Raw genomic sequence first — 15646 nt, forward strand, 5'->3', positions numbered from 1 at the left:
CCCCTGGGTGCTGTAAGCGGCTTACCAGCAAACGCTGAGGTAAACAGACGCCCACCAGGGGCTAATCCTGGTGAACCACAGCCGGCTGGCATGCTGCAGACTCTGAGGCTATGTCTACACTATGCTTGTTTTTCGGAAAAAGGTACGCAAATTGCGCTCTGCAATTTGCGTACCTTTTTCTGATTCTTTTTTCGGAAGAGGCTTTTCCAAAATTTGGCCCGTCTACACTTCGGAAAAACCTCCTCTTTCAGGAAGAGCTCTTCTTCCTCGTGAAACAAGGTTTACAGGGCTTCCAAAAGAGCGCATTTGCTCTTTCGAAAAAAAATTCGGAAGAACAGATGCGTTCCCTGGACACATCGGAGTTTTTCCGGGATACCACTAGCAGGTTTTGACAAACGATGGCAAAAGCCGCTCGCAAGCCCTGCACTGCACATGCATAAGACCCGTATTGCGCATGCACGCGCCGCAAAAAAACGGGGCGCCCGGCTGAAATCTACTCGCCACAGGCGAGTAGATTCAATGTTTTGTCGAGCCCTGACCTCTAGTTTCCTGGAAAAACTCAGTAGTGTAGACGTACCCTGAAAGGCAACAGTGTTAATGGACCATCCTAAGGGGAAGACGCTGGCGCACAGATGCTCTCTGCTCAGCCCATTTATTAAGATGTGGCACAGTTTGAAGGATTTGGTTGTAAGAGAATAAATTAGAAGAGCTAAAAGTGTCAGAGGCTTTTATAGTCAAAACAAACATATTTCCCCCTTCACTCACCTCTGATGTCTGGGTTTCAGGGGTCAGCTACCATGGTCAAAGAGAAGACAAGTCCCCCAAGTAGAACTAAGAAGCCAAATACTGATTTACTGACATTAAGTCTAATTGATTAATTAATTATGTAATGAATGTGCCGTGCCTGTGCCTTTTGAAGTAGCCTGTCTCTGTGCCCTTCTGGCATCTCCGCTGACTAGCAGGAGCGCTCATGGGAAACCATTCCCTTTTGTGCAGATGATGGAAAATATTTGTGGGAAGTGAGTTTTAGATTCTTACTTCCCATTATCTGCCCCCGAAGCTTGATTATAATACTCAGACTCATCCAGTCAAGGAGCTGAAACATGCCAGGTGACCTAAGTAGCCAATCAAAGCAGCTCAGATTTAGCACAGGGAATACCAAATACTTAAAGCTGATGAGTTTGAAAGCATTAGGGAAAGGTTAGAGAATAAGACAGAAAATACCATCTTGCCTTTGCATAAATCCATGCCCACATCTTTAATCTTTAATACTGCATGCAGATCTGGTCACCCCAAAACTGGGAAAGGTACAAACATGATTAGAGGGATGGAATAGCTGCCATATGAAGAGAGATTAATAAGACTTGGACTTTTCAGCTTGGAAAAGAGATGACTAAAGGAAGATAGGACAGAGCTCTATAAAATCATGATTGATGTAGAAAAAGTAAATCAGGAAGTTCTACTTACTCCTTCTCCTAACACAAGAACTAGGGCGCGCCAAATGAAATCAATAGGCAGCAGGTTTAAAACAAACAGAATGAAGTTTTTCCTCCCACCGCGCAGTCAATCTGCAGAGCTCTTTGCCAGATGACATTATGAATGCCAGGATTATAACAGTGTTAAAACCAGAACTAGGTAAGTTCATGAAAGGTAGGTCCATCGATGGCTATTAGCCAGGATGGGCAGAGATGCGCAACAATGCTCGGAAGCATCCTTAGCCTAGATTTGCCAGAACGGGTGATGGGATAGATCATTTGATAATTCCCTGTTCAGTTTGTTCCCTCTGGGGGCACCTGGCATTGGCCACTGTTGGAAGACAGGATACTGGGCTAGATGGACCATTGGTCTGATCCAGTATAGCCATTTGTATGTTCTTATATAGTGTAAATGACACAGGTTGAACCTCGCTGGTCTGGCCCCTTGGCACTACAGTGGATCCGAACAAGGAAATTTGTCAGACCAGGGGAGGTTAGGAGAACGGGCTGTCCTGGAGCTCCCCTCCTGGCTGCTGCTCCAGGAAAACCCAGAGGCCTGCCCTCCTGTGGCTCACTTGCCTGAATCGTCTGCCTCCAGCCCCATGCGCATTTCCCCAGCCCCACATGTGGGGTGGTAGCTGCTCCCAGCATTCCCTGCCCCTAGGTCACTGGCCCTGCAGGCTGCTGCCGACCAGACCGGCTCTGCTCCCAGCTGCTCTCACCCATGAATGTTGCTGGATTAGAGAGAGTTCTGGACGAGAGAGGTTCAACCTGTACCTGTTTTGAGCCATCCATCCATCAACTCACTTTTAAGCACAAATCTCTGATGAACAGGGGAAAGAGCTCACTTTGATGACTCAGTAGTAGTCTACCCAGCTCTAGCAGTCAATGAAGCTGCACCAGAAATACTGAATTTAATTTTACAAGCATTGGGGCGGGGAAATTGGTATTTTTACTGCAAACATTTATTTTTTTCCCCTCCAGAAAACCCCCTGGCTGTTTTCCACTTGAGAAAATTGCCTTTTGGGGTTCACAAACTACAACTAGGTAGTGAGTTCTAGGGCCTAGAATTGCACTAACTGGCTTCCAGCAGCCAAGGAACTGTCCCAGTGTTGGGTCAGGTTTTTCACCACAAAGAACTTTGTGTTTTCTTCTCTTTAGAGATCAAGATGGGTTGGCAAATAGGTGAACTGTTTGTGTTTGCGGCCTTATTTTTTAAGTACTCGTCTTTTCCTTTAAAAGCATTAACCTATCAAGACAGAGGGAGGAGCACAGCCAATAGCATCAGGCCAGGTCTGTGCTAGGGGAGAAAGTTGAACTAAGATACGCAACTCCAGCTATGAGAATAGCAAAGCCAGAGTCGACATACTTTAGGTCAAATTGCCACGATGTCCCCACTGAGGGAAATCGATGAGAGAAACTCACTCATCAACTACCCTTACTCCTCGCGACCAGGTGGGGTATTGGAGCCAATGGTAGTCAATTTAGCAGGTCTTTACTAGACCCACTAAATCAAACCCTGGGAGATCAATCTCCAGAGCGTCAATCTCGAGCTAAGTAAAGACAAGCCCTCGGAGAAGCAAGCTTAGAAACCCATGAGTTTCATTTCTTTTGACATTGCTAGCATTTTACGTAACCTTGGATTCATGTTTCAGCAGGCCTGATGCAAGAGATTTAGCTTGGCCAGTGACAGTAGTGGCAGAACATCAGGACTCTGTCAGGCAGAGGAGGCTCTTTTGAGGCTAAATATAAGTGACACTCGTGTGACCTGTCTCAAAGGTAAAGGCAGTAAGGACACCTGCCACCTAAAGTGTTCTTCCTTTTGTGAGCATCAACCCAGATTCTTTCGTTAGAAAATGCCAGGACGTGGAAGTGCCTGGGAGAGTCCGGGGGATGGCAGTGAAGGTGAAAAACAAGTCAGTTTTTCGAGCTTAGCCGAAGTAAGACGTTTTCCTGCGGTGCTGCCTCAGCGCAGATCAGTGCAGCATTAGAAAACTGTTCTCGACAGGCTGAGAGTGGCTCCCCACGAGGGTGTGTGATAGACAGCGTTCGCCATACAGCTACAGGGGTGGTTGTGGTAGGGTGATGACGTCCATGCAATAACGTTCAAGAGCTCAAGGGAACCAACAGCTTCCACAGGCCCCTGGGAAAGGTGGGTGGATACGGCTCTGCATTCCTGGAAGGGGCGGGGACTTGGGCAGAATGGGTGGGACTTTAGGCAGAAGGGGTGGAGCTTTGGGCAAACGGGCCTTGGGCAAAAAGGATGGAGCTGGGCAGTCATTCCTCCCCAGCTCTTGGAGCACAGTGCAGCCCCCCGTCCCCGAGCCATCAGGGATGCACGGAGCAGTGTGGTGCTCTGGCAGCAATTTAAAGGACCCGAGGTGCCGTCCACTGCTGCTGCAGTGCCAGCACCAGTGGTCAGGAGTTCCGGACCCCTTTGAATCACCAGGCCTTGGGACAACTGTTTAATTTCTGCCTCCCGGCATCCTCTGTTGGCAGACATGCATACGGTGGTAAGCATGGTATAAGACCCGATATAGAACGTGATAAACAGCATTCATCATACACCTTTGACTTCCCCACTAATCCATCTCACATGGAGCTCAAATTCAAAGATTCCAAACCGCTTAGCAGCTTCTGAAAGCTGCCATTTGAATGTAACCTTACCTTTTCTCCCAAATGTTTCCTGGCTGGAGATGCCGGTTCCCCCGCTAACCAGACCTGCGCCAGTAACTGGTTGAAAATCCAAGTTCCTGGCAGATTTCCCATGGGGTATTTACAGCACCTGCTTCCAGTCCTGATAAAGTTTCCAAGACAACATACTTTGTGAACACTCTGTGATTATATTGGAAAGCAGTATTTGGGGCTATCTTTAGGTTTCTAAAATTATCAGTTAGATGTTCCTCTCCCCGAGAGGTCTGTGCAGCTGAACTTACAAGGCAGCTTTGCTTTACAGATGAAAGAGACAGTTTATTTATCAATGAGGTGCCCATAGACTTTGCACATCCCTTCTAACATAGCTTTTATGTTACTGGATATACACCACCTAACACATGCAGAGGGGAATATAATGGAGATTTTATGCACGCTCCTTTAAGATACTCTGCATAATTCCCTCATGAGGAGCAAGCTGACCAATCGCATGCCAATCAAAGCTTTCGGGCACAAGTCACCCTCATGAGTGATTCAAATTGCCGTTAACATGTCCACATACATTAATTGTTTCCAGTGATTGTGTTTTTGCAGTGTGGTTCCCATCAGATTTAGCGTGCTTTGAGGGTAGAATAGATCCAGAGGTTATTGTTTACTTTGGTCAGGACTAGAACAAAATCTACATTCTTTGCAGTAATATAAGGAAAAGTCTCGTTTGATGTCTCCCATCAGCAATTTTCATTTGCACTTATACTCCAGTTTCCTCCTCATACAAAATGCTCCGCCACCTCTGTTGCTAGACTCAGGCCTTCCTGCAGCCAGCAGAGCTCAGGATGGGATTAGTGGAAATATGTGCATGGCAGGCGAGTCTGTTGCTACCATCTAGAGCAGCCTAAAGATTGCTCTACATTATGTCAATTGCCTATGGTTCCGAGAGGTCATCCCACCCATCAGGGATCGTGGAAGGGCAGGAATTCCCCAGCCATGCCTCTGTCTCTTTTCAAAGCAGGAAACTGGGAGGGAGGTGGTACGGGAGCCATTACAGCTCCTGCATGCTACTTTTTGAGGAAATCCTCAAGAGGGACAAATCCCAACCACATTAAAGCCTGCTTTACAGCAGGGGGCCAACACAAAACAGACAGGACATAGGGGGATTGTTGTTTCTATGGGTGTGTCAAGATGACAGAGTTTTGTCGACAAAAGTGGACTTTTAGGGTATGTCTAGACTACATGGCTCTGTTGCCAGAGCCATGTAGATTAGTTTACTAGACACACCCAAATGAAGCGGAGATTTAAATAATCACCACTTCATTTAAATTAAAATGGCTGCCATGCTGAGCTGATCAGCTGTTTATCAGCTCAGCGTTCTAGTCTGGATTCTCTGCGGTCGACATCAAAGGCATTTGTCGATCGCCCCGTTATGCCTCGTGGGATTAGGTTTACCGGGGCGGTCGACAAATGCCTTTGATGTTGACCGTGGAGCGTCCGGACTAGAGCGCTGAGCCGACAAACAGCTGATTGGCTCAGCACGGCAGCCACTTTAATTTAAATGAAGCGGCCATTATTTAAATCGCCGCTTCATTTGGGTATGTCTAATAAACTAATCTACATGGCTCTGGTGACAGAGGTAGACTAGACATACCCTTGTTGACAAAACTATACCTGCATCTACACTGCCGCTGAGTTCTGGCGACATAACGTTGACAGAACTCCGCACTTTTGTCGACGGCGGTAAACCTCATTCTACAAGGAATAATGCCTTTTGTCGACAGAGTTCTGTTGACAGAAGGCATTATTGCATCTACACTATCATTTGCGTCTACACTCTCATGTCGACAAAGCAGCTTGCTTTGTCGACAGAACTGGATGTAGTCTAGACGCTGTTTGTCGACAGTATCTATCGGCAAAGGCTCTGTCAACAAAAGCCTGTAGTCTAGACGTACTCTGTGTGATGATAGCTGTGCCTCTTTTCCTCACCTTCTTCCAGTCAGTCTCCTCCTCGCTCTGTCTCTTTTGTGCACCTTTCTGTCACAACGAGGACAGGTAAAGTTTGCTGTCGTCATCAGAGCTGAGACATAAGTGATCCTGTGGAGGAAAAGAAGGCCCATTGGAAGACATCTTGGAAAGGGGCTCAGGCAGATTGGCTCCTTTAATGAAGGGGCTAATTCTAATGCGCCATGAGAGGAATGGCAATAGAGGCTTCTCCCAAGTAGTCAGGCCTAAAGATAAGAGGAGACACCAAGTATACCTCGTTTTGAAACACCCAACATCTTGTTCCCTTCGGAGTGACTTCTCAGCACCTTGCAATGACAGGTGCTACTTAAATTCAGTCAGGCCTCTCTGAGCTACAGTCATTTGGAAACGAGTGTTTTGCTTGGTATCGTTTCGCTCAAGCAAAAAGCATGCTCCGGAGAGGAAGGAAGGTCTTCTGGCCAAACCACTCAATGGCCTCTCAGGAGATCTGGGATCAACCTCTAGCTCCACAGGGCCTTGGAAAAGTCACTTATGGTGGGTGTACACCGCACTCCATGCCCCGACGTTGACGTATATTTGAGCCTGATCCCCCTTCCTTCTGCCTACAAATCAATCTGACTTGGGTCAGCAAGCTCTCAGGATGTGGGTCCCAGGATCCTGCTGAGGTCAGAGCCCCAGTCTTGCGGCAATTTGGATCCAATCCTGTCATTTTGCAGTGTGAACGGAGGTCAAACTTCAGACGCGAGTGAGAAATGCCGCATAGTACAGAATGGACACTTTAGTATGGGTCTGAAACCCAGGTCTAGCAAGGGTCAACCCAGGTGTACAATGCAGTGTGGATGCTAAGGGGCTTGGACACATACAGGGGTTGCTGGGTGAAATTCAATGGCCCATGCTACCTAGAAGGTCAACCTAGATGATCCAATGGTTCTTTGTGGCCCTATGTTCTCTGGAACTGTCCACACTCCCTGGCCTATCCCAGAAATGATGCCGGGTAGAAAGCTAAACAGATTTTAAAGACAATATTTTTTTTTCAAGTTTTCAGTCTGACCTCTGATTCTGCAGAGGGTCCCTGCTCTGCCGGATGAATTCCATTGAATCATATTTAGTTCTGGCTTAGCATTGCTTTTTGGGGTGTTCTGATCTATAAAAACAATACAGGACAGTATTTTCAGCCACTCTTATCTAGCTGCTGTTTCCAAAGCCATTACATGTCCTCCCCTCTTTATGCCTGGTTTTGGAGATGTTTATCGGACACCAGTAGTGTCTTCCTGTTGGTGCCTGGCTCCAACCTTGCTCTTTCCTCCATGCTCTGATGGTCTTCCTGAAGAGAAACTGGTGATACCCAGCTATGACCTGCTTTGAGGCAATGATTTCCTTTGATGGATTATATTTCCCTGAGTTCATCCCAGAAGCCAAATGCCAGTGTAATTTGGCTCCAGCCATGGATAACCAGCCGGTGATCTACTAAAACACTTTTTCTGAACCCTGGGAGCTCTGTGTGTCACTTGGTCTGACAGGCATTAAGATGTCAGACAGCGTTCAGCTGCATTCCCCATGCATTAGTCACAGCCCTGGGTTTCTGAGACCTCAACGCTGGGGATGACGAAGGGGATTGAAATGTACTAACCTAACCTTCTGAGGGAATTATGTCTCACAAAATAACTTCTTTTTTACCTAGCCCTGCTGCACTAAAGAGCAAAAAAAAAAAACCCCATCTATACAGAATGTGTACCTCTAACGCAAACAAGCACGCAGATGGATACTAAATTGCTGGACACAAAACTGGAAGAGGAGTCTTTAAAGTCCCTGTTAAACCATTTACGACTCTCCTGAGCCAGAGAACCGCTCATCTCCGGTTCTTGCAACCACGCTGCTCCTTTAATTGTTTCTATTTAAAGGCCCAATCCAAAGCCTGTAGTAGCTGATGAGCGTTTTGGATCAGGCTGGCAGACACAGTAACATTTTTTAACCACCTATGCTCCAGGTTTTGGTGAGCCAGTGTCAGGGGAGAGGGGCTGTATTTTGGCTTTGGAGATCAGAGCAACCCGAGGAGTGTCAAGAGTTGGGGAAGAGAATCCCAGTGTCCGTGGCAGATGCTGAGGTGCCTGAGGAGAATACACTGTGGGGAGGGGCATGTGGTGAACAGCAGCTCCCATGCCTCCATTTTGTCCTGTTACTAGCTCCGCCCCGCCCAACCTAGCTATGCTCCTTGCAGAATGGCTAGTGGTGTTTGGGGGGGCTTTCAGCTATCTCACCTCTGAGGCTTGCATCCAGGGAGCACAAGTACCGCAGTTCTGCCTGACCGCTACACGTTAGCACGGGGAAAGTTCAAGTCTGGTCCATTATGTATTCATTGTGAAAGGGTATACAGACAAAGTTCGAAAGCCCCAAATGTGACCTGTTCTCTTGCCCTCTATATCTGCCTACAAAGTCCGTCTGCTTCTTGATTTGCTTTTATTTCCTAGAGAATGATTTAGGGGTTTTCTTTAAAAATAAATTAACATGAGTGTTGGCAATGCACCTCTTGTGAGCAACTCGACAGCAGTGTTGTGTTTATTTGTATGGGCAGTCACATGTATATTTGTGTGAAGGATGTGGGGAAAAAACAGTAAAAACAGGCTTCAGTTAAAACTTTTGAAGAGTAAAAAAAAATGTAGCTAGCTGTTTCCTTTTAATAAAAATTACAAAAATATCAACCTGACAGCATCTTTTTCACCGATCTGTTCCTTTGATGGTGTAAATGGGATTATTTAGCTCTTATTTTACTGAAAAATTATTGTTCCATCATGTTCTGTTCTTTTAAAGACCATAATTTAAAAGTGAATTATCCCTCCATTGATATTTGACTGCATAAAAGTTATAGCTGGCTGAATAATTTGTTGCAACCAGTACCCACTGCAAATTTTGACACATTCATTGAATCACTACTTGGGAGTAATTTTTTCCATTATTCAACCTCCTCTAATGAAAATGTGGTCTTGTTACTATGCCTATGAATGTCGTTGCTTTGAAATTCATGTCATTGTACACAGCACCCTCTGTTGGCCGTGTACAATGGGAACTCATTCAGTTTAACTCAAGGTGAAACTTAGGTTTGAATTCAGAACTTTTGAGAGAAAGTAGGATGGCTCCATTTGTTACCACTCTAGTGGATACAGAAGTTCCTTGAGATCCCAGAACTAGGCACCCAGAGACAGGACATCCCATTATTTATAAATAAACCATTTTCCCCAGGGCCGGGTCATTTCTCCTTTTGTTTCTCTCCTCCATTAGGGGTTCATGGACATTGACCTGGCAAAATTCAAGGAGAGTGGAGCAAACGTGACCGGCTTCCAATTGGTGAATTACACAGACACCGTTCCAGCAAGGATCATGCAACAGTGGAAGAATAGTGATGCCAGAGAACATCCTCGAGTTGACTGGAAGAGGCCAAAGGCAAGTGGTATTGAAAGCTATTTGTTTTAGGTAGTATTTATATGGCTCGGTAGCTATCATCTCACCTCTGGGTGTTTAGTTCCTAGTCTTAGACTTTGGCTTTGCATAGACTTGGAAAAAAGGTTACATTTAAAAACATCGAGGAATTCTTATGACACCTTAGAGATTAATAGATTTACTAGGGCATAAACTTTCTTGGGTAAAATTCACTTCATCAGGTAGTTTTATCCAAGAAATCTCATGCCCTACTAAATCTGTTAGTCTCCCAGACTCCTCACGGTTTTTGCAGATACAGACTAACACAGCTCCCTCTCTGAGACATTTAAAAACATGCTAGCTCAAATGTGTGCGCTAATGTGTTTGTGAGCACAATCAGTTTTCCAGCAACTCAGTCTCCTACCCAGATCTGTCACTGTAATACTAGGAAGTAGCTGCAATGCTCTTAGAAATATTCTCTTTGGTGAGATGCGTTCAACTGCCTAAACCTTGTACTGGTTAAAGATGGAAGTTAAAGATTCCATGGCAGAAAATCCATGTGTTACCGCATATGCACATTTCAAATCAATATATAGGGTCATAGGACATGGATATTTTATTTGTAACGAACTCCTGAACACTTACACTTTGAGACAAAAACCCAGCAAGCAACATTTCTGCCCTGAAGGAATTTCTCTGAGAAAGATACCAGCAACTCGTGAAGTAGATTCTCATGTGAAAGTCAACTCCGACTTTAATTCTTAACCGTCACGATCTAGCTTAGGCTACATCTAGACTGCAAGCCTCTTTCGAAAGAGGCTTTTTTTAAAGTATCTTCCGAAAAAGCCTCTTTGGAAAAAGAGCATCTAGACAACAAGAAGTTTTTTTGAAAAAGTCTAGACACTCTCTTTTGAACAAGCCCTGTTTTCATGCAATAGTGCCTTTTTTCGAAAGAGGACTTTTGAAAAAAGGTGTTATTCCTCATAGAATGAGGTTTACCGCCGTTGACAAAACCACCGTGTTCTTTTGATTTACTGTTGACAGAACGTGGTGATAGTCTAGACGCAGGTACAGTTTTTTCGAAAAAAGGCCACTTTTTTTCAAAAAAACCCTGTAGTCTAGATACACCCATAAGGTGTTTTGCTGCCCTTCCTCCCCCCGTGCCTCCAGATTCTGTTTTAATCAACGTTAAAAAAAAAAGCAGGGAGGGGGAGAGGAATTAGTATCCATACATGACTACCATGAGTAGTTTGCTCTTGAAATTTCATGCACTGCACAAAATAGCCCTTAATGGTGTATTTTAAGGCCAGTTTGACCTAGGTGGAAAGACTTGGATAATAGGTCTGTTAAGACTGAGCACTCTTCAGGCATTATGACTAAGGTACTTTTCTCTGGTAAGGAGAGAAGCTCTTTCTGAAGGCAATTCAGGAAGGCTAAGACAGCAAGTCCTTTTAGCTCTGCAGCAGCAAATTATGTTCTTACCTAGTTTCTTCTGGGAAACAAGATACAAACTTCCAGGAGTCAACAAGACATGGGAGATTACAGGCAGCCAGAGGCTATTGTATGGAAAATACTAAACGGAAGGATGAAAATAGAAAAAATTGTCTTGAAACAAGGCTTTAGATAGGAACTTCGGGGCACACTATTTTATTTTGGGGGAGAAGAGCTGTCAGATAACTCACCCTCTTGAACAACACACCTCTCCACGTTCCTTTTCTAGTACACGTCGGCTCTTACTTATGATGGGGTTCGGGTAATGGCGGAGGCTTTCCAGAGCCTGCGGAGGCAACGGATTGACATCTCCCGGCGTGGGAATGCTGGGGACTGCCTTGCAAATCCAGCCGTTCCTTGGGGCCAAGGGATCGACATTCAGAGAGCACTGCAGCAGGTTAGAAACCACCCCATACAACTCTTTGCAAAAAGAAACAATGTTTAGCTTTTTGGTAGCTTCCTGAGTGAGACTCAGTGGAGAGTATTTCTTAGAGGCTAAATGGATACCAAGAGAAATGCTAAAACAACCAAGATGCAAGATGCACTTTACAGTGTGGAGGCAGAGCTGTGAGAAATTCTTACAGCAAAATTATAAAGGTGGTCAGCATTATCACCATTTTACAGACAGGAACACTGAGGCACAGAGAAGCAGTGACTTGCGTAGGGTTAATGATAAAGCTGAGGATAGAATCTGAGTTGTTCTGACTCCAGTGGCCCGTCTATTGTTCAGTGTTCCCTATACAGAGCTTTACTGACATTCTCTAACCCTGATGTTCATGGTCCCTGCTATTGCAGACCCTGTGTCCTGCATCTTTATCCTTCTGTCCTGCTGTCCCATTCTTGAGATCCAAAGTCTTTTAGCATTTCTTGTGTGAGTTCATTCTAGGGTGAAATGAAATGAATGGGTAGCAGGTTTAAAACAAACAAAAGGAAGCATTTCTTCACACAACCTGTGGAACTCCTTGCCAGAGGATGCTGTGAAGGCCAAGATTATAACAGGGTTTGAAAAAGAGCTGGGTAAATTCATGGAGGATAGGTCCATCAATGGCTATTAGCCAAGATGAGCAAGAATGGTGTCCCTAACCTCTGTTTGTCAGAGGCTGGAAATGGATGACAGGGGAGGGATCACCTGATGAGTCCCTGCTCTGTTCACTCCCTCTTGGGGCACTTAGCATTGGCCATTGTCAGAAGACTCCATGGGCTAGAAGCACCTTTGGTCAGACCTAATATGGCTGTTCTTATGTTTAATGACAGACTATTCTAGGCATAAAAGTGTAATGATTGTTGCAGTTGTTATTGGGGCATCTAGTGCACTGGAGGAGGTATCCCACATGGTGTGATTGGCATGGATGGGTTTTAAAAGATGTGTTCTGAGAGGTGTTGTTCATTGCACTCTGTAGGTTTTGCATCCATGGTTGGGTGCCACTTTAGCTTGATGTGTCTGGCCGGTGGAGAGCTTGCTTCTGAAGATGAGCTTGGGGGAAGGCCAGGAGTGAGGGTCCATTACTCTGCTAGACAGTAAACTCATAGTATGATAGACACTGGATTCATGGCTTATTGCAACAATTGTATCCCACTATCTCCCTCTTTTGGTCCTATGACTGGAGAAGCAATAATGGTCCACTCTATCTGGAATGGTCCTTTAACACAGCGGTGCGCAACCCGAGGGGGGGTTGTGGCTGTCTTCCAGGAGGGTTGCAGTGCCAGGCCGGCCGCCACTTTTTTCCTGGCTCAGCATACACACGGCAGGGAAGGAGGGAGGGGGAGCGGCAGGCGAGCAGAGTGGCATTTAAAGGGGCCACACTTTTTTTTTTTTGCACGGGAGTTGCACTGGGAAAAAGGCTGTGCACCACTACTTTAACATATGTGCTAACTACTTATGCTAAGGAATCTGTTCTCCCTTGAATTTACTGTACTCCTCTAGGAGTACCTTTTTCAGACCTGAAGAAGAGCTTTGTGTGGCTCGAAAGCTTGTCTTACCACCAACAGAAGTTGCTCTAATAAAAGATATTACCTCACCCCCTCTTGTCTCTCTAGCAAGTTCAGAGTTTTTCCTGAAAGTCTGAGCCTCGTATTGGGTCCCAAGTAACTAAGGCTGTGTCTACACTACCACAGACTGTCAACCTAAGTTACACAGCTTCAGCTATGTGAATAACGGTTGATGTACTTAGCTCTGCTTACTGTGGTGTCTTCACAGAAGTCAGTTGATAGTTGATGCTTTCCCATTGACTCCATTTACTCTTCCTGTTTTGGTAGAGTACTGGAGTCGATAGGAGAGCACGTTGATACTAGACACAATAAATCGACTCCCTCTGGATCGATCGCTGCCCGTCAAGCCAGGGGGTAGTGAAGACATGCCTTAAGTGAAAACAGCAGTGTAATACAGCCAGACTGTTCTTGTTTACATTGAATGAAACTACAGTTGGCACAACTGTGTTGTATCCAGGCCTGGACGGTAACACCGTGCCGATTCCTATCAGCTGTGACTGCTGGTAGTCAACCATCGAATGCAAAGCTGATCAATTTGCTCTCTCCACTGATATTTATCCTTTTAAGGTGCGCTTCGAAGGATTAACCGGCAACATTCAGTTTAACGAGAAAGGACGTCGGACCAACTACACCCTCCATGTGATTGAAGTGAAACACGATGGGGTCAGGAAGGTAAAATAGACAATTGGTTCTGCTCCTGTTTAAAAGCTGTTGTCAAGGTGTCTAACACAAGATGAGTTTGTCTCTTCGAAGCTTTTTCCCCTCATAAATCTTAAAAGGGAGAATTCATGAGTTGCGTAGCTTTGGGCAGGAACTACATCTCTCTGTGTGACTGAAGAAAAAGATGAGAAACCATGTTGAAATAAACACAAAATATGGAAGAGATGTTTAACAGTGCTCTGTGTTGGGCTAACGTCACTCCCATTGAAGTCAGTGAAAGTTTTACACCGCTGGGGGCAGATTTAGGACAAGGCTAATTGGTCTGGGGAATCTTACACAAGAGCCAGCATTTTCAGTTGGATTCACAACACGACAGTTTTTCACAGGGGTTCAACTTCCTTTTAAGCACCAAAATAAGTAGCCAGATTTTCAAGAGAGCTCAACACATTGTGAGCTCACTCTGTGCAGGTTGCTTTTGAAAATCAGGTTCCGCATTTTTATCTCCCACTTCCATATGAAAAACTCTCAAACAGAGAGATTTTTCTCCCCTCCCTCCTCTCCCCTCTTCCCCTTCTGTCCTTTGGAATTTAAACTGCTTTAGAAGGCAGGGTTGGAGAACGAAGAATGCTGGAACTACTCCAGGACCAGAGTCAATTTTATTAAGCCTTACATAATGTGGGATTTCTGTCAGCAACTGAAAAAAAATACACGTATGTTTAATTAGGAGGAAAATAGCATGTGGTTTATAGATTCCCAAGCTAGACGGGCCAAGCATGATTCATTTCATTTATGCAGAAGCAATATTGCATATGGTGTGTATTGACCCTGCTAGTGTTAGCGGTGAAATCGGAGGCTATCAAAAAAGGACCAGTAGAACTGCACTTCCTAAAATGTGTTATTCCTTGGGGGAATTTTTTCCTGCTTTTTTTGTATTTTTATAACAATTGGCTCATTCCATCCTCTTGGCAGCCTGCATGGGGAAAGCCCTTTTTACTAGTCAAAGAGATTTTTTTTCCTTCAGGATAGCCATGTGAATTGAATGATTAGATATTAATTTTGTGTTTGTACGGTGGAGAGCCGTGGGTGGGGGACAGTTTCTGAACTCTGGCTGGGACTTCTAGGTACTAAAACAGTAGAAATAAATAAATACACAGTTAAGAAACAGAGGACTTCATCCTGCCCCATATATGTCACTGATGCTACGTCTAGACTTCAAGCCTCTTTCGAAAGAGGCTTTTTTGAAAGATACTTTCGAAAAAGCCTCTTTCGAAAAAGAACGTGTAGACTGCAACCAATACTTTCGAAAAAGCAAGCCGCTTTTTCAAAAGAGAGCACCCAGGCAGTCTGGATGCTCTTTTCGAAAAAGCACAGTTTGCATTACATAGCGCCTTTTCTCAAAAGAACACTTTTGAAAAAAGGCGTTATTCCTCGTAAAACGAGGTTTTCCACGGTCAAAAAAATTGCCGCGTTCTTTTGATTTACTTTCGAAAGAATGCGGCAGCAGTCTAGATTCAGGGGAAGTTTTTTTCAAAAAAAGGCCACTTTTTTCGAAAAAACCCTGTAGTCTAGACACACCCAGAGCTTTGCTGTTACCCTCAGTCTGAGGTCAAAGTGAGCCCAGGGAAGTATTAGATATGGTTTTATGCTGTAACTTACTGCAACAACAAAGTCTTCTGCATTGTTCTTCCAGAGCATGTGCCATGTAGGGGGTCAGTCAGGTGAGACATGATGAGTAAATATGTGTTTTCTCCATTTGTGCTGCCCCAGAGCTCCGTGTCAAAGCTCTTTCCTCACACACTTTCCATTTTTCTCTGCAGTAAAGATTGATGAGACGTCTCTCTGGGTTGTCTCTCTCACATTGCCGTGATCTCTAATCTGCCCTCCGCAGGTTTCAGATCTTGCCTTGGATTAATACAGTCTCCCATATCATGTGGTGAGAAACCCCTTATGCTCCTTCATCTGCACATGATGGAAAACCTCTTAAAAATCAA

At 45.0% G+C, this 15646-nt stretch overlaps 1 protein-coding gene across 2 annotated transcripts in view; it reads left to right on the forward strand.

Moving 5' to 3' along the window:
* Window positions 1-15646, forward strand: part of GRIA1 (glutamate ionotropic receptor AMPA type subunit 1) — a 218698-nt gene that overhangs the window by 130627 nt on the left and 72425 nt on the right. For both annotated transcript variants that reach the window (XM_006138270.4, XM_006138269.4), the window contains exons 6-8: window positions 9378-9539; window positions 11236-11403; window positions 13563-13667. In XM_006138270.4, the coding sequence (XP_006138332.2) occupies window positions 9378-9539; window positions 11236-11403; window positions 13563-13667 (435 nt within the window). The remainder of the gene's footprint in view (window positions 1-9377; window positions 9540-11235; window positions 11404-13562; window positions 13668-15646) is intronic.

This window comes from Pelodiscus sinensis, chromosome 17 (assembly GCF_049634645.1).
Source record: "Pelodiscus sinensis isolate JC-2024 chromosome 17, ASM4963464v1, whole genome shotgun sequence".
In the NCBI taxonomy this organism is placed as follows: domain Eukaryota; kingdom Metazoa; phylum Chordata; order Testudines; family Trionychidae; genus Pelodiscus; species Pelodiscus sinensis.